The sequence below is a fragment of the Pinus tabuliformis genome, chromosome 4_2 (genome assembly GCF_031772625.1).
Source record: "Pinus tabuliformis cultivar Carrire ecotype Pingquan chromosome 4_2, CPIR1, whole genome shotgun sequence".
In the NCBI taxonomy this organism is placed as follows: Eukaryota; Viridiplantae; Streptophyta; class Pinopsida; order Pinales; family Pinaceae; genus Pinus; species Pinus tabuliformis.
The window spans coordinates 677,763,434-677,779,589 of NC_142304.1; the positions used below are offsets into that span (position 1 = coordinate 677,763,434).

The 16,156-nt window shown below is 35.8% G+C and overlaps 1 protein-coding gene across 1 annotated transcript; it reads right to left on the reverse strand.

The window, feature by feature from the left end:
- Positions 1-8,274: 8,274 nt before the first annotated feature.
- LOC149171243 (polyubiquitin-like) lies at positions 8,275-8,687 on the reverse strand. The gene has a single exon (XM_089425900.1). It carries the CDS (start codon positions 8,685-8,687, stop codon positions 8,295-8,297), a length of 393 nt encoding a protein of 130 aa, XP_089282026.1. The 3' UTR covers positions 8,275-8,294.
- Between the last annotated feature and the right edge of the window lie 7,469 nt (positions 8,688-16,156).

Consider the following 16,156-nt stretch of genomic DNA (forward strand, 5'->3'; position numbering starts at 1 on the left):
ATAGGTTCTCATTATTGGCACATTATACTTAGAAACCTTACAAAACAGGTGAGTTTTGAGATTTTTGGCCTCCTTTGTTTTAGCCCCTTTCTGCATTCTTCATCATATGGTCGGGGGTTATCACTGGGTGCTTAGCCCTAAGACATTAGCGCCTTTTGTTTCTTTCTAGGGGGAACTTTCCCTTTGTAAATAGATGAGCACCCAATTCCTTTGAGTTTCTCTAGTGCCCGTGTGCTAACCCAATATATTAGAGCCCCTCTACATCGAAGGTTTCCAATCGGGGCTTTTGCATTGGAGCCGTGACATGCTTGCAATCTCTGATTGCTATATGCCTTTGGTACTCGCCCTCCAGCTCTGCACTTGGTCCTTTGTGCCCTTTGTGCCCTTTGTGACCATGGTGCTAGCCACACTATCAGAGCCCTATAATTGGAAGTCTTCAATCAGAGGTTTTTCTTTTTCTAGTGTTACAAGATGTCGATTAGTGACCTCCGATAGTGATGTCATAAATGCGATGTGGTACCCTTGTGAATGGTGATGTGTGTCACCCTGTTTTAGCCCCTTATGACCCCTCAAAATGTCGAATATTCCTGCCGTGTTTCCACCGTACCACCATGTAATGATGACATCAAACACCATGTGGCTTTATCGGGACCAGTGGTATTCTGTCACATGGCCCTCTAGAGGAGAGAGAAAATGTCCACCCTCTTCTAGTTTTGCTATTGGATTCCTTTGTTAAATGCTTCTAGGAATCCCCTGATAGTTTACATTATCGACATTTTCTCTAACAATTCCATTATAGTGGTCACCTTAAGATCAATGATTTCTAATTTTCAACATGTCTTGCACTGTTGCAATCGTCGAATATTGATTCACCCTGAAGCTCTGATCGTTGATATACTATTTGTCATGGACCTTCGATCATCGATGTGTGATGTCGCTTGATCCTCTTAAATGATATTTTTGATATCGAACCTCTACTACCTAAAGCATCGAATGACATGCTGCCTCATCCTCCAATATACGATTTGTGATATGCTCCCAGACCTCTGATATGCTCTTCTCCTTCATTTCAAAGGAAACAAAACCATCAAACTTCAATAGGCCATATCTTATGATCTAGAAGTCCATTTTTGGACTCCCACATATTGTTGGAAATATTATTCCAAGCATTATCTAATGGAGAGAGTCCAGTTTAGATTTGAGTGCTTTTGTGGCTTAGAAGATGGATTCAAACTTCACTTCTCTTTTGTACTTTGGACAACTGAAAACACATTTTGCAGTGAGTGACAGCACCATGAATGACTTTTCATCATCCCTACACAAAGCCCTAGGCATGACTCTCACAAATCCCGATGTTTAGAAACAACTAAACTTCTTCATTTCCATGCTTTGAAGGCTTAATGCAGGCTAACCCCTTAGGATATTTCATTCATTGAAAGTTGCTCCACTCTTAACATGCACTAATCATTAGCAAGTTGTGCCTTGATGGTGGTGCATTGATTTTAGAAATTTGGGAAACATAAAAAGAATCTTGAAGCTTCCTCTTCCAAAATCTTCCAGGATTTCTTTGAACCATTTACCTTGGACAATAACTTCAAATCCTATATAATCCTACCTTGGATATTTCACCACTTATCCCTTGAACTCATCCTCCCATTACGAGTGGATCTCAAACCTAGAATGGTGAATGGATAAGAATTCCTAAACTACCATCATCTGATTTTGATTTATTTCCATCCACAAGCTAGCGTTGGCTTTTAGAGATTGATTACCCTCATGTTGTTGTCTTGGATCTAAGAGATTCATAATTCCATGCATTGATGTGACATAGAGGTGTGTTTTGTGGCAAGGAAAGATAATTCAACTTGGGGACTTCTCTACATGATCAACTTCCATATTTGGTTTTAACTCTCTCCATTTCAATCAATAAAAAGAGTACATTGTTTTCCTATATATGATGTTGATGTTCATATGTTTCAATGTTTTGTTGATCCATTGAATGAAGTGATTGGATAATGCTACATGGCTTGTTATGTTTGTAAATGTAGGTTCTAATTATATCAATGAGAGCTAGGATTGGATCGTACAATCCAAGAAGAGAGTGAATCTTGTGACAGATTCCAACTAAGCCTCGTCTCATTATTCAATTACTTCAAGGGAAACATTATATTCTTTACTTTTGTTTTTCTAGAATAGGCCACTAGGTCTAGGGAGCATACTTTTGTTCATAGTCATAGATTCCACATAACAGACATGAATTTATTCTACTAAATTTTGTGGAAGGAAAACTAACAATAGAAACACATGCGATCATTCAATCACAGTGAACACAATTTTTACTTTGGAACCCAACTGGTAAAAACCCCTCCTCTATTTATATTATATGAAATGAGACAATGATCAAATACAATGATAACTTCAATCCTTGAAGCTAAAACTACACTGCAATATTGATCTCCTCCTCTTGATTCTGCTCTTCCCAATACTTAGGCAAAATAGGCCTCCTACTTCCTCCTATTTCCTTGTGAAATTCCTACTCCTAAATAATAGGGAGCTCCTATTTCCTTACACAATTACTGAGAAAATTAGCTCACCTTCCTAATGCAAACCTTGTATTCTCACTAGTATACAATAATGATTGCATTAATGCATTTTTCCTCCATTCAAAACGGCAATTCGAATTCCATGCATGAATAGGGATATTTTTATTAAATTGACTAGTTAACTGAGAGATTAGTGAGTTGAAAAAAATTACAACTACACAACTAAACTTCTATTGAATCTATTCATGACTAGAGCTCAGATAGCTGAGTTTCACTGACTATAACTCCACTAGATTGCTAGACCTTAGAAATCAACTCATGCACAACTCTATTATTTCCCACAAACTCAAATTGACTAACTTAGCTAAGTGACTTGGCCATGTCACTCCTGCTAACTGCAACTCAAGTGATCTTGTTGATGTGGAAATTCGAATTTCTCCATTTGACTAAGGTACAATTCAAATGAAGCCTTTTCTTGCTACAATTTAGAAATTAGTTCCTTCTTTGTTCTGTTTCCCTTTGTCCTTCATATTTGTATCAAAGGTATTATGGGATGCTTCATTATGCTTTTGAACATTTTTTTTCTATCAATTCCTTGTGCAATATCTGACTAATTCATTGTTCAAATATTGTGAATCTCTCACAACCTTGACCAAATTGTGAAGGCATTTTTCACATCCTACACTTTTGGGAGCATATATTATATCATGAACAACTCTATCAACATCATTTATCTTCTATTCCCAACGTAAATATTTTTATAATCTCCATCATTAGTGTCTCTTGGATCATTCCCATTGACCATCCCTAGTATCACTTGTATTGTGAGATGGCAATCACACATTGCTTTGAGATATTGAATTTTTGACCACTAAACTTTTGATTAGAATTTGACAACATGATCAAGAGGATTTATATTTTTTTCAATAGGGAAATTCCAAGCACCAACAAAAAGTCAAGAAAACTTAAATCCTTTGAGTTAACTTTGGGAAGATTTCTCTCTAATAAAATTCCATTGTACCAATCTAGCATCAACCCAATATCTCGTATGTCCCAAAATATTGTTGTAGAAATATGTTTTCCCTCTACCTATTAAGCATGCACCAACACCAAAAGTTTATGTACAAAAACCTAACTAAAATTATTTTTTTCACTAGCTCCCACATAATATTAAAATTGTTTTGGGCCAAAAGGAGATTTACTACATATCCAAGCTTCATTTTCATATTCATATTATAAGTAAAACAACTACTTCTGAAGTGTCCCGCTAAATTGTTTATCTTTGCGCTCTCTAGAAGGCTCATATCTAATGCAATAGCATCCCAACTCCTTCACTAGAAGTTCTGAATCTCTTGTTTTGTTTAACATGACCTGATGAGAAAAATTAATAGACGTTGACTTTTCGAATCCATCATTAAGCCGTTCCGTCGCATATTTACTAGCCCAAGATCAACCCCTACACCTAGCAGCTCCATGAAGCATTCTTGATGATTAGTCCTTGTAGATAAGACAATGCATTTTCACTAGTTTCTATGTCTTGCATTCAAATCACATTTCTATCCACTCTCTATATGCTCACATTACCAAAGAAGAGCCAGGCACTACCATTAACAACACTTGTGCATTAGCATGTCTATAGACTCAACAATCCACACCTCGAAAAGAGTCCAACAAACTTGTTACCACAAGATCATGGTTACTCAATTTTTGAAACTGGTTAATATTCATGGAAATTGCTTTCTTCATACCATTGAATGACACTAAAGGCATCTAGTGACCATGACTACTTATGAACCACTCTTCCATTACTTTAGGCTATTTTTGCATGTACCCATAGTCAAAAGATGAAAAATTATGTAAAATGTGTTCATTGATTAAGGGTAACTCACATAATTACATAAAAATATTTGCAAGTATTTCATTTTGGAATTTCTTCAAACACTTCTCATTCTTCATCTACGACTTGGAATTTCAAATACATATCAATGAAGCACTTCCTTCAAAAATATTTGAATAAAGCGATTTCTTGAGAAGTGTAGACCTCTTTGTGTATCACAAATTTTTTTATTTAATTTTTGTTTTTATTTAAAATTTAAATAATGAACCAAAAAAAAAAAATTGAATGCCTTCAAAATAGTTCCCAAAAATGCCCTTATAAAGGGACCCTTTTTTTTAGAAACCACTCCTAGCCCTTAAAAATAGAAATGGAAATTGAAAATGGCATTTGTCCATCTCATTTCCATTTCTTGGTTATTTTCACTAGGAGAAGCAAGGCACTTTCTTTGGTTTGGTGTTCTAAAATATAATTAAATCTCAGGAAATTTTGGATATTTTCCCCAAAAATGTCTACACTATGTCTACGATATTCAAACACCTGAAATGGCTTACAATTCCTAGGAGTAGTTTTTGAGAAATACCTTAGGAAGGGAAATTCTTCAACAAACCATTTATGGAATTTATAAATGGGAATGACATTTTATGTCTTGATTCCATTTCCTAGCCATTTTTCCATAGGAATCAAGCTTCACATTCTCTTTTAGTGTCCTATGGTGTGGAGTCGTGGAAATTTCCTTTCACTCATTTTATCTATTTAAATATTAACATAAGTTTTTGATAAATTCAAGTCCATGCTTATTGTGATATGTATTACTCTATTGGTGGATCCATGGTTAATGTTTTATATATGTCCATTTCCATTGTTAGATACATTTTATTTCTTAGGATTGAATATGTTTTTAGTTGTGTTGTAAATATTGTCCATATATTGCTAAACACACACATGGTAGCAACAGAATATGAAAGATAAAAAATGAGAGTACATTTATTATTAACAAATGATATACATTTATAGTACATGGTGTGACCCTTGGATTCATATTCCAAGTGGTCTCTTGGACTCTATTGGCTGTTTAGCTTGCACACTAACCCTTGGAGGATTAGGTGTCCAAAATTCCCCCCCATAATCCCAAGGGTTATGTATGAGTCCAAGAAGAGAGTTGTAATACAAAACGTGCAAAAATGCATTGCAACACTAGGCTAAATGTGCTCTCTAAAATGTTGGTATAAAGGGTGGTGGTTTAAGGATGACCACCAACACTGGAATGCTTAGTGTAGTTCCTAGAACTCTTCCAAGTCTGGCATGAAGCTCAAGTCTTCTGCTAGAGGAAGTGCTTTTGATGTTTTGAAGAGGGAAACCTTCAACCATGAAAGGGAGGTCTCACCCCGCATAAAAGGGAGAATCTCAACCTGAAAAGGGAGGTCTCAACCTGTGATGGTTTAAGGATTACCACCAACTCTGGAATTCTTAATGCAATTCCTAGAACTCTTCCAAAACTGGCAAGAAGATGAAGTCTTTTTCTAGAGGAAGTGTCCCCAATTCTATTCCTGGAACTCTTCTGAAACTAGCAAGAAGCTGAAGTCTTCTACTAGAGGAAGTGTCCCAAATTACCAACTGAAGGCATGCTCAGGGTCATCTTTGTCTCTAGCTACAACTCTGAATTTGGTATGGAAAATTGTGGCTCAGGATCGCTTGATGTGACTTTGAAGCTTGTAGATGACCATCATTTCCCCCCCTGTCAGATACAAGGTGAGATGGTGGAGAAAACTCAACTGCAAGATTGTTCAATACTCTTGAACAAGTTCTGACATGTGACTCAAATATCTTCTTGGCTATTGATGCCCATTGCCAAGAAGCGATCCATCCAAGATGAATCTTTGTTCTTGCAGGAGGTTTGTTTCTGAAGCATCTGTTTGAAGAATTATTGATTTTATGACAGTTCTTACATGATGAAGATCAAAATAGTGATCTTTCAAATGGCCAACTCGGTCACAATGTTGGAATTTCACAATCTATTGTGGCTATTGTGGAAGAGAACCAGAATCTGAAATAGCTGAAGGTGAACTATCATGAGGAGCAGGTGAATTGTCATGAATGAATCCATCACTTTGAAATTGGACTAGTTTGGAGTAGTCTGGAATATGAAAGGACACATCCTTGTTATATCCAAGATCAATTCTCTTCTTGTTGTGGAAAAGCTCTTCCCAAGGTCTGATGATGGGCTTGGGAAGTGCAAGATGAACTTTTGCATCTACATGTAACCTTGCTTCTTTATTGGGTACTAGATCTGAATGAACTTGCTGCTTATGGGAGTCTATTTCAATGTTCTGAATAGAAACAGGTTCATAATGATGACTCCTCTGTTTTAATTCTTCTTGCTAAAGTTGAGATTCAAGCTCTAAAAATTCAATCTTGTCATGAACATCTTGTAAACAACTATGAATATCGGTGAGAAAATCCTTGCTGATTTTGAATGTATTATCCATAGTAGAGAGTATTATATTTTCCAGTGACTCTAATATTGCACCAATTGGAGCCATTTTTTTAACCTCAAAAAATAGTAAAACAATGAGGATCTCAACGAACTATAAACTCTAATACAATGCTAAGACAAAGAATCTCTCAATAGTCTCCACTCTCCAAATTAGTTCAAATATCAAAAACCCCACATGCTATAACTCTTCTACTAAACTAAACATGATGTCCATAAATAAGAATTTCACTACACAAGATGTTGGCTGCACCAGTCCTTTACCAGTCTAGCCCAATTTTTTTACATAAAAGGTGGCTTACGAACATGTACATAATCCCATAAACTGCAAAGCTGAAAGCACATAAGAAGCACCTTACATTTGCCAATTTTGAAATGGCAGATGATGAAGTGCTCACCCCTGAAACCCTGGGGGTGAGACTTTGTTACAAGTTTTTCCAAAATAAGTGCTTACAATATCATCAATTTCTTCATATAAAATAAGCAAGACTGTAGTGAATGGAAACACTTCAAAAAACACGCATCCTAAGTAAAAAAAAAATAGCACATTCAGGAGGCCATCACTAATAAGTGCCTCTTGTGGTGTCTCTGTCATCCCTTACAAGAAATAATCATCTTTTCTCCACGAAACGAAACTATTGATCTTCAGTTTAGCAGCGAGCAATGAATTAGCTTGCTCAAGCTCTAAGAGGCCAAACAACAATAATTTTTTCTTCAATATCATGAAGTTTGACATCAAATGACCAAGGATAGAAATTAGAAACAACTTTCTCTTCATTTACCCCCTCGAGAAATAGATATACCTTGATTTTTTCATTATCCTAATCCCAGCTGAATGATCTGAGTGTTGTGTAGGATGTTTCTGGTCTTTTTGCAGCAGAGGTTTGTAAAGGTGCTGCTATCTTTACTGGACCTTTTGACTCTGCAGTCACTTGGGCCTTCTACGGTTGCTGAAGCTCGTCAGTGAGCAATGCCTGAGTTATAGGCCTTTTCCCAATGGTTAGTAAATGAGAAAGCTCCTCAATGTTTGCATTCAAATTGCTCGTTGTGGTGTGCCAAAGCTGAACAATGTATATATTCCAAAACAGTATTTAAAAGCAACACACACACACACACACACACACATATATATATATATATATATATATATCAAAACAACAATAATGAAAACAATGCATAGATCTCTGCCTTTGGCCTTGACATCTGTTGGGGTCGAATATAGAAACAATCACCGACTATGAAAACCTGTCTGGATCCATCAGGAAATTTGATAGCTTCCTTGGTAGGCGTTCATTGATTTTCATTCTTCATAATGCATGACATCTAAAGATAACATCTAAAACCTATGTAGATGTTGATGCGGCATTGTGGCATCTAACTGCTAGCTAAGTTAAGAATTCAATGAAAATAGATGTCGAGAATTTCAACACCCACCACGCAGATGCAAGACAAGGTGAAGTGTAGACTCCTTCTGGATGTTATAATCGGCCAGAGTTCGCCCATCCTCCAGCTGTTTACCAGCAAATATGAGCCTCTGCTGATCAGGAGGAATCCCTTCCTTGTCCTGAATTTTCGCTTTTACGTTATCAATCGTATCGGAGCTCTCAACCTCCAGTGTGATCGTCTTGCCTGTCAACGTCTTCACAAATATCTGCATACCACCATGGAGCCGAAGGACAAGATGCAGGGTTGACTCCTTCTGAATGTTGTAATCCGCCAGAGTCCTCCCATCTTCAAGTTGCTTCCCAGCAAAGATCAATCTCTGCTGATCCGGGGGAATCCCTTCCTTGTCCTGAATCTTGACCTTAATCATCATCACTATTATCACATTACAGTGAGGCTATGACTGTCACATCCAGCTGAAGCATTCGTTCCACGCTCCCATTCTTCAAGGTCATAGCGACGCTTCATTTCGGTGCAACTTCGTTGTGAGTGGCCTATCAACGTGTTGATGCGATGCAATGATTTTCAGTCAATTACTTGCTGTGGGTGAATGCCAAGAGATCATCAAGGAATGCAGCCACAGTGATGGGAGCGTTCACCATGGAGGAAGGTGTGAGATGGTATTGGAATGGGCATATGTATGGACCAGGCTTCAAACAACGGAAGATAGTGATTTGAGAGGTGTTAACTAGAAGTATTATATGACCATTGGAGGAGGTGAGGTCGCAACAGAGAGAAACGACAGTGGAGAGCGGTTTGGAGGGTCATGAAAGGTGGTTTTAGGTCTGCAAAGGTATGGCAGTCACTACAATGGTAATACACAATCATAGTCACGATGCCAATAATACCACATAGACCGCATTCTTAAAAAAAATAAATGTTTCAACCCACAAAAGTTCTAGTTATATCAGCGAAAATACCATTCATGTGCAGATCCAGGTGGTGCCACCACAGTGAAGGTGTGAGTTTGTTCATCGCACTCAGTTTCCATGCTCAATGCACAGGCATTTCATTCTTCATGTAGACTATTGAAGAGTGGGTCCAATCAAATTGTTCTGGATGCAACGACCAACCTTCAATGTTTCAGGTTGTCAGGCACGTTAGGTAGTCAGGAAAGTGAAACGCTCAAGCATAAATGGATGCAACGGCCAACCTTCAATGTTTCAAGTTGTCAGGAACATTAGGTAGTCATGAAAGTGAAACACTCAAGCATAAATGGATGCAATGACCAACCTTTAATGTTTCAGATTGTCGGGCGCATTAGGTAGTCATGGAACGTTATAGGTAATGAAGACCAGGCCAGCACTATTCAAGTTAGCTCAGACCAGTTGCGCAAGGAATAACAACATGCCATTTTTTTCCTTTTCTACCTAAGGCATAAATTATGAGGAACAAAACTACACAGGCCACACATCATGGCTTTGATACCATGCTAAACACACACATGGCAACAACAGAATATGAAAGATAAAACATGAGAGTACATTTGTTATTAACAAATGATATACATATATAGTACATGGTGTGACCCTTGGATTCATATTCCAAGTGGTCTCTTGGACTCTTTTGGCTATTTAGCTTCCACACTAACCCTTAGAGGATTAAGTTTCCAACATATATTGTCAATGTTGTGATACATCGATATTCTTTCAGCTTGGCGATAATATCATTGTAAAAGATTCGGACTGTTTTTTCAAATTTTAAATATATCGGAGTATTTTGAAAATATATTTCTTGAAAAGGGAAAATTTAACTTGGGTCAAGAGAATTTTGGATTTTTAGAGACTTCTTCGGTTGGTTTGAAGAGGGAAATTAGGGGATTGAGAAAAAAGGTTTTACTCAATGTCAGAGTCCTATGTTATATTATTCAATGTCAAGCTTGGTGGTGAGCCTCAGTATTGCAACAATAATGTTGCAACTCCCAAGGCTACCAGGTTAAATTATCAACCCGTGGTTCGTACCAACTTAAAAGGTGTCGACACTGTATATGCAACATAAAATGCATCCTTCTTTCATTGATCTGATGTAATAGAGTAAATTTCATGAAATCAAAGCCTAAACTAATTGCATAAATGGAAATGCTACTTGCTCAAATGTAAATACTAATTCTAACTGCAAGAAGGTAAAGGTTATGCTATTTACAGGAATGAAATGTACTTATGTATTTGCAAAATGTAAACCTTGTGCTACTTTCAACAATGTGAATCATTATTCTAATTGGAGAATGTGAAAATTTGTGTTGAAAAAAAACTAATCCTATGTAAGAACAACTATTTGTAATTGAAATCCTAAGAGCATAAATCAAAATAAATAGGCCTAATATAGTTTGTAAAAATGCAATTCATAAGTGGTGTTTATTATTCCCCAATCATGGGTTTAGAGCCTAGGGGTCATTATTCAATCCTAAGAGACAAAAACAAGTTTTTGGAGCAAATATGGCCAAGTTTACATGTGCTACATGAGGTTATGGTTTTCTACAGAAGGAGATAACTTGACGAATTCCCAATTAAACCAAATGGAAATGGGATGGGAATTTTTTTTTATTAATTAGGATGTCTTAGGACTCCATTCCAAGTGGAATCACTCCAAAATACCCCTGTTAAAATGTGTTAGAAAATAGCAAAAATTACTAGTCTAAAATCTGGAAATTCAAGAACTAGTGAGCTAGTTAACCTACTAAATTCATAACCTAATCAAGTGAAAATGCTATGGGGTAATTTTTTTATTACATTGAATGTTTTTATGACCCAATACAAGTGTAATCAACTCAAATTAAGTTCATTAACACGTTTTAAAAATAGAATAAAATTACTATCATTTTGCTACAAGGGACTTCCAAAAATTCTAGACTTGTGAACTAGTAAACCAGTCCAAGTAGCTCAATGATGAAGATGATTTTTCAAAGTTTTTCTAAGGATGCATCATTCTCGTGACTCTGTAAATAACATACAAAACAAATCACTTCAATCATTTAAGCAATGTAACCTACAACAAAATAATTGGAAAAATAAGAGATGCAAGTAAAAAAGACATTCAAATGAAATAAAGAAATTGTACAAGAGGGATATGAGGCTCCTGGGATAGCCAATACCAAGGAAACACAAATTCTTATGAAGGAAATCAATCTTTAGAAGCTAAAAATTGCACAAAAATTCATTCTTTGAATCAATCTAAGTTCATCCTCGCTAGAAATGAAAGTGGAGTTGCTAAACAACAATTTTTCTCTACAAGAAGACTAATAAATACATGCCCCTAGAGGAAAATTCGAATTGGTACTTATAAAAATATATGAGGAAGAATTATCCTTGAAAGGAGGTAACTTTCCCCTGCGAAATCCCTCAAAAAATGGATCTGGTTCCCAACACTAGAAATATTCATTAAATGATAGGGATCACAACCTTAAATTTTCTCAATCAGTGGAGCTCCAAATTTTTTCAGTAATTTCATGATATTTTGTTCATTTATTGTCCACTCTTGATCCTCCTATACTAGGGAGCAAGTCCCTAGACTATCGCCTCCTCCAATTCTTCATAATCTGCCCAATATTCTCACAATATTCTAAAAAAATAAATAATATTAGGTATAGATATGCAATTATCTCTAAACCTTCCTAATGAAAAAATTAAACCTAAAAAAAATTATTAAGTGTAGAAGGAGATATTTAACATAGCCTTTATGTGCCTCGGAAAGGTTATATGGGCCTTAATTTGTGTCTAATTTAGAGGCGCATCACTTGGTCATTTAATTTGGTCAATTTGTGGCTACATCAAACCTTGTGACATCATTTGAAAATACAAAGGTGTAAAAATATACTGCGTTTCTTCCTTGCACTGTAATTGAGGATTTTGAACTTCAAAAGTTCATGATTTTACTCAATAAAATTTCTAGATCAGATGGAGTGTTTTAAAAGCTTAATTTCACTTGCAACAAGTCATTGAGTTCATCACTTGTTCTCCTAAGGCACTCTTGATGTCAGTAGAACACTAGTTGCGGTTTCTTGCTTTGTTTTCACAGTTGCTATGGTTTCTTGCACCTTTAAGACCTTTAGGTTCTAGAATTTTGTTTTTATTGTTCATTTTTTGTTTGATACCTCAAAATTCATCTCAAAATGTTCAAGAGGGTGCTCAGCTAGTTAGTTTCAAATCTATTCCTTCATTGTTGCGCTACTGTCAAAGAATATAAGATATGAATGAAATCAATGATTTTGCACTTATTTTCATAAGTGGAGTCTCAAATAGAGTTCATGAGGTTTTAAAAATAATATACCAACTAATTTTTTCGGTCAGAGATTTCAACACTTAGTCAAACCCATGCAAATGAAATTCGTTGTGCTTCGTCGTTATACTTTTGTTATAGGTGGTGATTTTCAAGAAGGGGGGTTTGAGATTTGGAAACATATTTTCTAATAGGTATTTCATGATTTAGGGGTTGTCTTCCACCTATTTGACACATTCAAAAGTGTGGGAGATGGTCAGAAGTATGCAAAGGATGAACTTGTTGTGTTTTCTACTCTTTTAGCAATTAACTTCAATATTAGTTTCCAACCAAATGGAGATCAATATTGAAAAAACTTGTCAAAAATGAGATAGATAATAAAAACCTCCTTCATTTTCTTCACGTGACATAGATTGGAATATTTGAATGAATCTTTACAACCTATTTTTTAGATTCCATCATTTGTTTTAGTCATGATTTTTGGGTGTGGATTCTAAGGAGATGGAGAACAATTGTTGAAAAATGAAAGAGGTTTCTCTCAATAACAAGCTCATATACAAAAACCTATTTTTTTTGTGTAACAAATTCATGATTCAATATATACGATCTAATATTTGACCCCTATTTTCCAGAAATTTCATCCCTATTTCCTAGACGATGGTTCTAAATTTTAGTGTAATTGATTCTATCTTTGGGGAAATGGTTGAAATCAACCTCCTTAGCTTGGGAAATATTTTTTCATATATTTTTTAAATTTATATGAGAAATTGTGCATTGTACATTTTCATTAAAAAATTCCAGTTAATGATGAAGGTTGAAGTCTACTTGTTCAGGGATTCATGTGTCAGTTTTTCATGTTGATTTTTATATCCTATTTTTGTTTCATTATCTAATGCTATTTCCACACTTAAATGTCATGTCTTCAATTTTTAGTTAAGAAAATATATTTCATAATTTACTTCTAAGTGCTCTATTATAAGTAGTTGAATATTTTAGTGTTTTTCCTCCATTGTAATATCCAAAATTCTTTCTCAGATAGATCCTTTAGACATTATCAATTCCACTACTCCTCTACTCACCTCTCTACATTGAAATTTGACAAATACACCATAAGGATTTCCTACCTTGCCCCTCTCTAAGGATCCTTAATTTTCCCATCTGTTCACTGAAAATCATTAGCTTAATTTGAATCCATGCCTAATGGAGTTTCCCTCTCCCCTCCCATCAAACTCTTGAAATTATCTTACCTTAATTTATAGACCTAGCCTAAGATATAGGAGATTTCATAAGAGAGATTCTGCTCTAGGTTTGGAAGGGCTAACTTCCATCCCTAAATATTGGTTTTTGGTTACCTTTGGGTTCCTCTCCTCAGACTGGAGGAGTTACGAAGTGTGAAATTTCCTTTTTCCCATAATAAAGGTTATAGGGAGGCGATATAATTAAAATTTTATTTTTATTTTTTAATATTTTTTATATGAATAATTTTGTATCTTTAAGTTTTCTTATATTTTCAAAATTTTACACGAATTTGTTGATAAGGTAGTTTCCAAAATATCAGTGATATTCTTTTCCAACACTATGTTTGCAACATTGGTTCTTAACCAATTCTAACCTACTTTGTCTAACTGCTTAGGCAAGGTGTTGATATGTAACCATAAATTAAAGAGAGTTTACATGTCATGTGGCAGCTTTGGGAAGCATTGGTGGAAATGTGATCATTGTGGCCATTCACCATTACACCATTTTTGTTGGTGGAATAAGGTATAATTCAAAAGGAGTCATCCCATGTTATTTCAATTCCTTTGATTATGCTAGCATATGATTCCGGGTAAAGTAATTTTCTTTAGAGATTCTAATTTGCAGATTTCACATGCCAACACTCTACTATGTTGCAAATCTAATAAAGAAATGGGGCTATATATATTAAGGTCACCAAGATTTGATTTTTCTCAAGTACAAAGTTATAGATAGCATAGCTTTAAGGCATACCAAGTTTAAAAGGACAATATATATTGCCCTGCCTCCTAGAGTTGTGAGTTTTCCATACCTTTAATCTTATAATTGTGTTTTTAGTTTCATACTATGTCATCCTTAGGTGTTGATGACTTAATAAATTATTAAATATTGATGTATACATACATTGACCAATATTCATGGCAAGACCTTTTAAGGAGGGATGCGTTTGATGCAAGAAAAGAGGATTTTTATCAAGCTTTTTATGCACAAAGTCAACTATAGTTTAACACATACTTAGTTGTGCCTTGCACTGTTTCTTTCAAGTATTGTGATGTATTTGAATGAGTTCAATGCAAACTTGTTTTATGCTTGCTTTTTAGTTTGGCTTTTTTATAAGTTATAATTTCACTCATCACTAGGAGGGCAATCTTTTAGTTGTTTTTCTATGGATGTTTCTTTCTAGTAGAGGTTTTTTCATCATGAGATATGACATTTCATTTAATGAATGTTGCATTTAGTTGTTCTTTTTTCCACTGGAAAAATCGTAACCTTTCATTAATATTGAAAAATTACATGTTGTAGATGCCTGTCGGCATATGCTGAATGTCAAAAATGTTTCTTTAAAAGATGCAGTAAACCGTCAACACCACACAGGGTGTACGATTAGCAAGGAAATGTCATGCATGCAAAAAATGATAATGTACATGTGGAGGAAAATCATAGTTTTCGCCCCTTTTTCTTCTCAACTTTTTTCCAAACCCCTTGTGGCTCTGCTGGACTTATCAGTGCAAGAGCAGTTTCATCCACAGGTTGTGGAGTTTCTTTATCAGAGTCTGACGAATCTGATATATGATGTCGTTTGTTGTTGCTTATATCCATAGAAACTGTTGTAATTGCCTGTGTTGTTTCTAATTGTTCCTGTGGTATTTTGTCTTCCGCTGTTGATTCTTTGTTCATCTGGCTAGGCTGTTTGGGATTTAAACACTCCATCTCTTCCTCCTCCTCGTCATCTGGTTCAGGTGTGGAAAATTGCCATCCCTTCACTTGTTTTTCTGTTTTCTTCTTTCTTCGGTTGTCTTTTTTGGCTGCTGGACATGTATTTTGTAGGTGACCTGTTTGTCTACATATTCGACATCTGAAGGCAGTGTTTTCATAGTCTAAACCTTGAGTCCAGCTCCTCTGTCTATGCTTCAGCTGAATCTGGTCTGGCAGCCCTTTGCTGAGATCTACTTCCACACATATCCGAGCATATGTGTATATTCTTTCCTCCAATCGCTGCGTGTCCCATTTGATGTAGCGTCCGATGGTATTTCCAATTCCAGCTAGTACTTGATCAGTCCAGAGATGTATTGGTAGGTTGTGTAGTCGCACCCAAACTGGCATTTTGGTGACAACCATTGTGTTTGCGTCAAATTCTGGAAACCAGGGTGTGATGAATAGTCCTGTAGATCCCCAAAACCAAGGTCCTTCCTGCAGAACTGCATCCCTGTCAGCTGCTGATAGGAAGTTTACTATAAAAAATCCTTTGGAACATAGATGTATTTCACATTGCAAGGTCCAGTTCGTGAAGATCCAGTGAAATAAATCCACTGGTTTGGGCCAAAAGCTGTTAAATCTGTATATTATTGCTTGCCTTTCATAAATATTGCAGTAATCCTCTGTTTCTGGTGT